Genomic DNA, 10,046 nt, shown 5'->3' on the forward strand with positions numbered 1-10,046 from the left:
CTTGTAGATCAATCACTGGCTAAACTATGTCTGAAACAAAGTTTTAGTCAAAAAAGTTAAAATGTGAAACTTGGTTGCAACAACCTTTCAACCTTGCTGTAGCACTAGCTAATTTTTGTATTAAACACATCATTGCATTTTTTTGGACTTGTGATGTAAAACCTTCGAGTTTTCAGCTAAAAACCTTCAGCCCCGCTCCCTCATTTAGTATGCATAAAGCATGTTTACCTGAATATCTCTGTAGTGGTTTAACTAAATTTAGTACTTTAATTTTTAATAACAAGCAATTGCGCATACTTACCTATTGATACCAAACAACACTCGGGTTTGCACTGCTAACTTACTTTTTAAAATTATTTATTATAATCCAATTTTTGTATTGAGCCAATGGTTAGAAATTCTCTTTTCTGAATCAAAATGACTTTGCCTATAGACAGCTTTTGACATTTCTGTTGTTGGATAACATTGATATGTGTAGAATGATTTAGCATCAGTTCATATGGAAAAAATACATGTACATTACCAACCATTATGATTGCTTTGGCCAATCCAACACAATTCATTGTTTAATCACATCATTAATTGGCAAGTATTTGTCTTTCCATTCTCCTCTACAATAAATGAAACAATGAATTACTGACCAAAAAGACATATCCTACTCTCTGTACATGTACATGTATCTACATAAATGTAATGTACTATAGTGTGCATTGTGTTGTACAGGGCAGTTTATGGTAAATTGGCCCTGAGTTCTACAGTTCCCTTAACTTGTAAAGAGTGATTTAGCAAAGGATTAAATTTTAGTGGTTTGTGAAAGCATACAATTTAGTAGTAACAACTAGCAAGTATGTCACAATTATGCTATTGATTTTCTGATGCATCTATATTAAATGGACACAGCAGCCAATCAAATCCACCCCTTGTAGCCAATTGATCCAAATCATATTTATAATCTTTCATTTTTCACAAAAAAAAACAAGCAGAAACAAAAGTATTTCTGACATTATCCATGATTGAAGGTTAAGATAATAGTGAGAATGCTATAGTACTAATTCATACACGAGAATGTTAGTACTAATTACTAATTCATATTATAGGGGGAGGAAGTTCAGGGTCAGAGACGACAGAGGTCCTGTCTGTATTATCTTGATCTTTTTTCTCAAAAAGAGCCAATAAACCCGAAAACTCCTGCATTCCTTTCAATTCGAATCGTGTAGATTCTGCTGATGTAAGAGATGAACAGTAAGGGCAAGTGGTCCCACCGTAGCTAAACCAATCGCTTACACAAGTTTTACATCCAACGAGTCTCTGACAGCATGAAGAAACAATGGGGTCTCGTAAAATAGATTTGCAAATGGGACACTCAAACAATTTAATGACAGTTGCAATCCCCTGCTCAAATTTCTCTATAAAGCTAACTGCTCTATCAACTTTCTCCATTAACTCTACTGAAGCATTGGAAGTAGACACAAGATCATCACTATTACCCTCCGCGTTCATCAAATCAATAGCTGTCCCCGTGAACTTCTTTCCCGTTAACTTTTCATATTGGGATTTGGATGTCGCTAATATTTTACGTGTCGATTTCCAAAAATCCATGCAGCTTGTAGCTGGGTTGTCTAGAAGTGGATAGCACTTGCTGTCTAGTAATATGACTTCGTAGCCAGTTGTGTTCGAAAGAATTTGACACACAGATGAGGGCTTGCATGAACTACTGTCAATCAATACTTGCGTATGAGTCACAACATTATAACTAGGCACTGATTTAGCTTTAGAGTCAATTACAGAGCCGGATGATAAGCTAATGAAAATGATAGTCTTGTGATAGCCGCCACTGCCTGGCACTTTTTGACGGACAGCAGCCGGAAATGTAGGGGGATGGGGGAGACTAAACGACTTTCTCGCCGATGGCCCTGGCTGAGGATACGTGGGGTATGCACCGTAGGGAGTACTATGATGAGAAACAGGTGGGGAAGCCGCACTGGCTTGGTCCTGGACTGGCTCGCCCATGACTTCGTATGTGGCACCAATATTTAGCTGTGGGAACCTTCCAGAAACACCTGGAAATATCGCAGTCTCGTCATTCTCTTTCATAATATAGATAGTTCTTGCTTGTAGGTTAAAAAGAGCAGCAATCTTCTCTACCTGGAAAGTTAGGTAAACATTAGATAAGTATATGTGCTGATCGCAGTAGAAAGAGCATTACCTCAAGATCGCTCAAGTAAACTCCCACCTTCCTCCCTTGCCGACTCAGCTTCACGGAACCTAGAGAATTCGTAGCCATGACTGTATGAGTATGGAAGTTTAGCAGCAGAGCAGCCTTAGAGAGAGCATTCACAACATAAGATGGCACCCACAAGTTGCAACGTGGTCATAATTAAGAGGGTGGGGTCACAGTACTGTAATAATAATGTAATAATGAATAATGATTATGATTTCTGTGATTCTATCATTATAATGTATTAAGTTATGCAAAAATCATGATTATACATCAATTATCCAAAAACGAGAGAGATAGAGAAAGAGAGGGAGAGAGAGGAGGAGGAGAGAAGCAAAAGAACAATAGAACATAATTCCTGAAACTCTAAGCAAACTGCCCGACCTGTGTAAAATGTGTTGAAAACAGCAACTGTCGACACTATTGAATGAGACTCATGAAACGATGGTTTAGTTCAATGAAAAAAAGAATAGCATCTCTAAGCAAACTGCCCGATCCGTGTAAAACATCTTGAAAAATGTCACTCATTGATGGAAAGGACATAGAAAAATCTCTTTCGCGAAGAGCTTGCAAATTAGGAAAATCAGCTAATGGATCCTGCCCATAAATGAAATTACGAGAAAGACTACCGCTAGAATATTCATATTGATACACAGCAGATTCCAATGTTGGGATATGCGCTGGTGCAATCTGACCAAGTCGACACGAGTATTGAGCTAAGTAATTTGGAATACCACCTCTGCTTCCAGGAATAGTGTGTGCATTCCATGAGTTCACAAACATTTGAATTGGTTCAGATACAACCTTAATGGTAATCCACGAAGTACAAAACTTCACTGTATCATCACTTAAATTAATGACGCCACTATCTTCCAATTCAGTAAGGACTCTCTTTATAGGATAATTAATCCTGGCATTGATCTCTGGCCAGATTCTTTCTGCACGGTGATTTAGTCTTGATGTAGATTGAATAACTGCTTGACGGTGGTGACCACTACGAAAATTTGCTACAGTGTACTGGACAGAAATAACTAAAATAAACTCTGTTCCCTGGTCCATTCTCAACTGGTCCCAAACGCCATATTCGAGCATAATAGGACGAAACAAAAGGTCATATATCATTATTGGGTTCTTCTTTTGAATTGTAACAAATCCAACAATCTTACGGCTGTACCCGTCTATTGCTAAAACATGTACCACACCGTACATGTTTAGTTTTTCGTTTTGGTCGAAATGGAGCTTTTCTCCAAAAAAAGAAGCTCTGTATGGTATAGGGTTCAGATGTCTCATTGAAGTCAGAGCTCTCTGGTAGTGAGCAACGGGAAACAAACGTCGAAGAGCACTTCCTATTCTCCTCTGGCTGGCAAATATACCCTCAGACCTGAGCAACCCCTGTAAGGTGCGACGACCATATGAGTGCCCCACTGCGACAACACAGGCATAAATAACGTCCAGGAGGTCAGCATCACTGAGGTTATTTCGATACCTAATGCCTCTAAATGCACAAAAACGTCTGACACTTCTCACAGAAATACCTCGAGTTTGTAAAGGCAAAACGGATCTCAAAAAGTTGCTGACATCTCGATGAGTGAAACCAGCCTCAACTAGCATCCTTATCTCCCTCTGACATTGCTCCATCTTTACTTTAATTAAAATAATTAATAATGTGCTCCACTGCATGCTCCGCCCTTCAACCTAGCCCCCTAGATGGCCCTTGAACTTTTGGGTTTTCGATAGTCTGAATGCTGATATATTGCCTGTGCTGCTCACGCAGCACAGGCAGTCAGCTTTTACGTTAATGAGTTAGTTTATTGTGGTTGGCCGGAAGGTACACGCACCTATAGTGTCTACTGCGAGGTCTACTGAGCAGTTCTACTTTCTAAATAGCGACTGAGATAATTTAGAAAAAAAGCACTGCTGATAACAGCTAGTAATTGTAGTGCTACCAATATGCACATGTAGGGATGACAAAATTTGTCTTAATGCAATCATAAACATGTTGATCAAAGTATGGTAAATGTGCAATATATAATTTGTACATAAATAATAATAAAATTTGTCAATGAATTTATTAATTTTAAGATTTCTTGTGTTGGTAATAAGATAAATACATGACCCATCCTAGATACACTGCACTGATGTACGTCACTCTTAAAGCTGGAGGCACAAAGAAGAAGTTTAAAACCTAAGGAATAGAGCAAAATAGTACTAATAGTACAATTATAGATTTAAAGTGCCATAAAATGCAACACAGATGAATGCAAGATTAAAATTTGGCCAATTTTGTGTCAACTTCAAAGTTTTTTTGCATTAACACCCACACAATTTTGATCATTTCGTCAAATGTAAACCTAGCTACTCAAACTATATGCAGATATGACTGCTTTCAAAACTCATAAATCTAAATTATTATTTTAAAATATAAAACTTTGTACTGATATCAGTACATGGTGGCATTTTATAGAAAATGTCAAAACAATAATATTTTGTCAAATACCGTAGATCGGGAAATTTTCATGTTAAAAATAATTGGTGCGGAATTTTTTCAAGGTGTTTTATTTTTGTCTGTTGACCCATCTGTAAAATTTTTTTAACATGAAAAATTTTGGATGCGTCATAAACTGGACACATGGCTACTAACTCTTGATGATGATGAACAGCTATTCAATGGAAGTTGCTCGTGACAGCACTGAAACTGACAAGGAGCCTTTTGGGTGAGAGCTTCAGGCCATCTTTGGGCTTTTAGAAGAGCCTCATGTGTGCACCGCTGTAGTCTCGCAAGCCAGACCCTTCCCACCTACAGTCATTTGGCTGTAGGCTGGGGAATGGTCTGGCTAGCGAGACTAGCACCTCTGCACATAAGAATAATTCTGATAATCTTATTATTCCCTGTAGAAAATATTTCGTGTGTCAAAATTTCGTGGGTCACTTCAACTGTGAAAATATTTTAACAATGAAGATTTCCTGATCTACAGTATGCACATTCCTCACCTGTGCAGCTGGCCATACTATTAACTCGGTCTATAAAAATTATCAAAATGACAATTTAATATTATAACATTTGTGATGTACTTTATATACTGGCCAGAATTTCTTTTTCATGTCGTTATACGAGTCAGTCCAGTTCATACCACTCATTTTATTCATGCCTATATAATTTATTATCAGGACTTTCACTGAAAATTATAGACCCCCTAGGCGCTAAGACTGTTTTTAATGAATTATTTACAGCAGCCACCCACGAATAAAATTACTGACGGCAAGAAGCTCTCCACATCAAAGGCAGATCAAAGCCCAAGGTGCCGAAATGAAGCATAGCAATAAAACTATGCTGCAGCAAGTGTTACATGGTCTATATGATGTAGTCTGGCCTCCATACTTTCCATAAATGCTGCTTGTAAGCCTGTAGTACCTTGTAGCGCTCACAAAAATGGCCAAGCGGTGTCACCGCCTTTGATTTTCTTTGACCTTGAGGCCTTCTTGCCGTCAGTAATTTACATTGTGGGTGGATACCATATAGGAAAATTTTATTTATTATGAATGAATATCATTATTGTAATGATATTCATTGAAAATAATCTTAGCGCCTAGGGGGTCTATAGCTAATATAGGAGGTGCTAATGTGTTTTGAAATTGCATCAAGCACCAGACATCTATAATAATAATACGTACAAAAAAGAATTTGTACAATTGCATTCAATTAAACAGGCCATCAATAAATAATGTTAAATATAACTCCCGTAAAATTTAATTTAAGCGTACATACTCACCTAGAAAGAACACTATCACACAAGCAGGCCCATTGATGACCTCATCAAGGGTCACTTTCTTGAACACAGACACTACTCCTCTTCCAGGATACCTCTTGTCTAAAAACTTGAACCAGTAGTGCTCTGGGGGACCCAGTATAAATCCTATTACAGCCATTCTCTTGGTTCTTGCCCAGTCTATCTCCTGTTCGGAGTTCTTCTCATATTTCTGGACTAATAAATCACCCAGTGCCTCTAGGCCACAACTGACTACAGTGTTTGTGAAGAGAAGATAGCGAGAGAAGAGAGTGTCATAAACTAGCCTCCAGGCCATGTTGAGTCATATGGAATCAGGGTGGAGCTTTAGAAATTAATGAATGATGAAAGCCCAACCAGGAAATAGTAATGATACTTATCTGCACACAGCTGTGCTACAAAGCTGCCAACTCACAAAGGAAAGCCCAATTGCGATGATAGTGAATTCTTTTTCTCCCCTCTCTTTTTCTCAATGGCTCTCCTACCAATGAGAGCTCTACAGCGACTCCGCCACCTCAGAAACAAGCTATCTGCTCTACCTTCCTCTTCATCTGCTTCTTCTACTTCTTCTTCCTCTTCCTCCGGCAAGATCAGTAATGCCAGACTGCTGCTTATAAATACGGGTACCTGTTGCTTCCTTTACTCAATGGGAGATTTCTGCAGACAAAAGATAGAAGGGAACACCACTGACTGGCATAGGACCGGGCGAATGGGTGTACTTGGATGCTGTCTCGGCCCATTGGATCATTTCTGGTACACGGCATTAGATAGGCTGTTACCGGCAATCACAGCAGGGACTGTTGCCAGGAAAGTATTGCTGGATCAGCTCATAATGGCACCCATATGCTGCAGTCTCTTCTATCTAGGTAAAGTCTCATTTACACCATACAATAGTCAATTATCATGATAATTATCACCTACAATTATAGCCATGAACATACTTTATGATTTCTTATGTACATGCATTGTAATGGACTTATTATTGTGTATTACTGGCTTTAAGAATGCAAATTATAGTAGATATACATATACATGCATTGAAATTATAAACTACCTCACACTTGGGAAATACCTTTACATAGCTTGACAGGAAGTTTATAATGATATTTTCAATCTACAACTACTAGGCATGTCAGCTATGGAGGGACGAAGTCAAAAAGATTGCTTAAACGAACTTCAAGTGAAATTCTGGCCTACCTACAAGGTACATATAGGATCAGAGCAGTGAGAGAGACTTTGTTCCTATTTTGTCTTTAAGTAGTAAACATAGTCTGTGTTGTGTAAACTATATAGTTAGTACTCCATCAAACCTCCTTTCTTTGAAAAGGGAAGATTTAGTTATGATTATGTTTGTATGCAAATAATGATTTTCACTTCCAACAGCAAGACTGATTCATTTTGACAATATATAATTATGATTCATTTTGTTGACCTCAAACCTAGTTATGTTACTACTCCAGTAACTATTGGCCTTGTCCATGTTCAGATACTATACTTTTAGTTGGTATCTGTCATTCATTTTTGCTCAGTTTTGTGTGATTATAGTGATTCCCTGTTGATGTAGGTGGATTGGCAAGTTTGGCCAGCAGCTCAAATTCTCAACTTTTACCTAATCCCCCCTCACTTCAGAGTAGCCTACGTAGCCTCCATTACCTTCCTATGGACAGTCTATCTCTCTTACATGAAGCACAAAGTGAGCTTAACACAGCCAGTGTCAAGCTGAAATCATATTTCATACAATCATTTATATTGTTTTTAATTTATATCGTTTTTTTAGAAAATGTCAAAAACAGACTCTATGTTAATCCATTAATATTGTTTTAAATGTATCATACTTACATAATTAAAGTATAAGTAGTATTATTGTTTTAAAATGCGATTAGACTGATAACCATTTCCTTGTTTTTTGGCTCTGAGCAGTGAGCACATGCTCAACACGAGGGCGAGGCCGCTCGTGAATACCATTATGGGGGAGTGGGTGACAAAAATTAAGAGTCTATGTCTGTTTGCATAACATTTTAATCATAATAAAGCAATAAAAACACATCAGAGCAAATAGCAGAAGAGGTAGAGACATAAATGACTATAAATATTATTATTTTGATGAGTTGTTGCTAGTTTATTTCCAAGTGCAGTCACATCAGGCTTAACAACCCACTATAGAGCGGTTTATTGGTAAGCCTTCACTAGCACTCACAGAAGATAAACCAAGCATACAACGCCATCTTATTATAGTACGATTTAAGAGAGAAAGATATAAATAATAATAATGATAAGTGAAAAGAGTCTATGTTTCTGAAGACCACAATGCTTCCATGTCAGGTACAATGTCCTATAAAAATTGAGAAAATATAGCACAGCTTAAAGTTCAAAGCTAAAGTAAAACTGCCTACATACATAGATACATTTACTATTGGATGTATAGTTTTGTCCCCAAACTCTCTCTCTCTGTTTGGTTCGCTTACCAATGGTTGTGTTGTTGGTGAGTATCGTCTGAATGGCTTTCCATTTGCATCACATAAAAACTGAAAAGAAACGGAGAAAGAGAGGGAGAGAGAGAGTGGAAAAAAGAAAGGAATCTCTACTACACACAATCACACATTACAGAGCTGCAGTGATGCATTTAAGAATCTCAACAAACGTAGTAATAACATCATTAATTCATTACAACAAACACTGATTTTCACACTATACCTTAGCGTAGTTCCACTTTATGAAGCTATAAAAGAATAATAAAAACAGAGCATGTCAACAACTGTGCTACTATTAAACTTTGCTCACTTTCCAAGACTTCCTTTCAGTCTGGACTTCAAAAACTTGTACAGTGGATGAGCATCAGGACCATTCACGTCAATCTTTGAAAACATGTCGAACTCAACCCCAAAACGCCGTGCAAACTCCTTGATCTCTGCTTCACTCCCTTGCTCCTGAAAAAGAAAATTATTAACAAAACTACATGGTAGTATTATTTTGTTGCTGTAAAATGATATCAAAGCTAAGTTTTGTATTTAGTCTAACAAGTAATCATAGCAATGTTGTCCATGTTTATATCCATCATTGTACTTGGTCAAAGGCTTTTATAATTTACAAAATTGGCAACACTCGTCTTTACTCAATAATACTGTCACAGCAGTCACAAAAGATGATAAAGCCAAAATAAATTAAAAAATTTGTGTTCACTTTATATAAGCTATTGTACATTTTAGGCTAGATAGAATCCTCATTCTCAAGCAAAAGTAATAAGTACATGTACATGTACATACAAATGTATACATGCACATGTATATTCAGTGCTAAATACTGAGTAGTTGCAGTTAAAAAGCAATCAACGTAAAGGAAGTTAAAAATATGCAGCAATAATATGATAAAGGATGTGAAATCATCAGTCACAGTATTGCTTCAAAGAGACACCCATTTATTTGATATTGTCAGACAATTACCCTAATCACTACAAACCTATTCACAGGAAGAATTTGATTATAGCGTAAACTAAATAACACATACTAGTAATCAGTTCATAAGGTCCACCAAAGTATTAGAATGGGGAAATATACCAGTTCTACTAATACTAAACTAAACGGACACACATACAGGTAATAAATTTAATTTGTAGATGCATCAGTAAACCTGTAACATGCATATCAGACAAATCCAATAACCAACAAACCAACAAAATTATATTAAAATTGTTATTTGGTTAGCAGTATAATCCCCTACCTACATGTACAATACACTACTAAACCCCCTCGCTACAAGTATTAGTTAAAGCACTGTTGAGAGTAGGTTACGGAAATTATTTCACGAGAGGCGGTCGAGAGGAAAATGTAGCACGAGGCGAAGCCGAGTGCTACATTTTTGTCAAGACTGTCCCGAGTGCAATAATTTCCGTAATCTACGAATCAACAGTGCTTTGATTGGTTTGTAGTAGTGTGTGGGCGGATCAAATGAAATTTCAAAAGTCGCACAGGTGGCCAGCGCAAGACGATCAGATCTCATTTATCACTATTATTATTGTTACATGTCTAGTGCATGTAGCTATGGCT

At 37.3% G+C, this 10,046-nt stretch overlaps 3 protein-coding genes across 4 annotated transcripts; 1 reads left to right on the forward strand and 2 right to left on the reverse strand.

Annotated features, from left to right (window-relative positions):
• Positions 1 to 940: 940 nt before the first annotated feature.
• On the reverse strand, positions 941 to 4,055 carry LOC109588007 (uncharacterized). The gene is made up of 2 exons (XM_020004207.1): positions 2,207 to 4,055; positions 941 to 2,145 (listed from the first exon to the last, which is right to left on the reverse strand). Exons 1-2 carry the CDS (start codon positions 2,282 to 2,284, stop codon positions 1,087 to 1,089), a joined length of 1,137 nt encoding a protein of 378 aa, XP_019859766.1. The 5' UTR covers positions 2,285 to 4,055; the 3' UTR covers positions 941 to 1,086.
• Positions 4,056 to 4,177: 122 nt separating this feature from the next.
• On the reverse strand, positions 4,178 to 6,384 carry LOC100634165 (mpv17-like protein 2). 2 transcript variants are annotated; one of them, XM_003390575.2, is made up of 4 exons: positions 5,989 to 6,384; positions 5,291 to 5,367; positions 5,210 to 5,239; positions 4,258 to 4,403 (listed from the first exon to the last, which is right to left on the reverse strand). In XM_003390575.2, the coding sequence occupies exons 1-4, from the start codon at positions 6,299 to 6,301 to the stop codon at positions 4,296 to 4,298; spliced, it is 528 nt and encodes a 175-aa protein (XP_003390623.1). In that variant the 5' UTR covers positions 6,302 to 6,384; the 3' UTR covers positions 4,258 to 4,295. The 2 variants fall into 2 exon arrangements, with proteins under 2 accessions (XP_019859767.1, XP_003390623.1); XM_020004208.1 differs by lacking the exons at positions 5,210 to 5,239; positions 5,291 to 5,367 and having other exon boundaries at positions 4,178 to 4,403; positions 5,989 to 6,323.
• A 65-nt stretch (positions 6,385 to 6,449) lies between these two features.
• Positions 6,450 to 7,896, forward strand: LOC100633910 (mpv17-like protein 2). Its single transcript, XM_003390573.3, has 4 exons — positions 6,450 to 6,869; positions 7,131 to 7,207; positions 7,568 to 7,696; positions 7,781 to 7,896. The coding sequence occupies exons 1-4, from the start codon at positions 6,476 to 6,478 to the stop codon at positions 7,814 to 7,816; spliced, it is 636 nt and encodes a 211-aa protein (XP_003390621.2). The 5' UTR covers positions 6,450 to 6,475; the 3' UTR covers positions 7,817 to 7,896.
• The last annotated feature ends 2,150 nt before the right edge of the window (positions 7,897 to 10,046 follow it).

This window comes from Amphimedon queenslandica, unplaced genomic scaffold (genome assembly GCF_000090795.2).
Source record: "Amphimedon queenslandica unplaced genomic scaffold, v1.1 AMPQUscaffold_12340, whole genome shotgun sequence".
Taxonomy (NCBI): Eukaryota; Metazoa; Porifera; class Demospongiae; order Haplosclerida; family Niphatidae; genus Amphimedon; species Amphimedon queenslandica.

Bases quoted from the DNA above. Each gene is read 5' to 3' on its own strand.
- LOC109588007 (XM_020004207.1), bottom strand. From the start codon at position 2,284: ATGGCTACGAATTCTCTAGGTTCCGTGAAGCTGAGTCGGCAAGGGAGG. The intron at 2,146-2,206 runs GTAATGCTCTTT...CTAACTTTCCAG, and splicing joins TTTACTTGAGCGATCTTGAG to GTAGAGAAGATTGCTGCTCT.
- LOC100634165 (XM_003390575.2), bottom strand. From the start codon at position 6,301: ATGGCCTGGAGGCTAGTTTATGACACTCTCTTCTCTCGCTATCTTCTC. The intron at 5,368-5,988 runs GTGAGTATGTAC...TAAATTATATAG, and splicing joins TGTGATAGTGTTCTTTCTAG to GCATGAATAAAATGAGTGGT. The intron at 4,404-5,209 runs GTGAGGAATGTG...TCTATTCCTTAG, and splicing joins TAGTATGGCCAGCTGCACAG to GTTTTAAACTTCTTCTTTGT.
- LOC100633910 (XM_003390573.3), top strand. From the start codon at position 6,476: ATGGCTCTCCTACCAATGAGAGCTCTACAGCGACTCCGCCACCTCAGA. The intron at 6,870-7,130 runs GTAAAGTCTCAT...TACAACTACTAG, and splicing joins CTGCAGTCTCTTCTATCTAG to GCATGTCAGCTATGGAGGGA. The intron at 7,697-7,780 runs GTGAGCTTAACA...TCGTTTTTTTAG, and splicing joins TCTCTTACATGAAGCACAAA to AAAATGTCAAAAACAGACTC.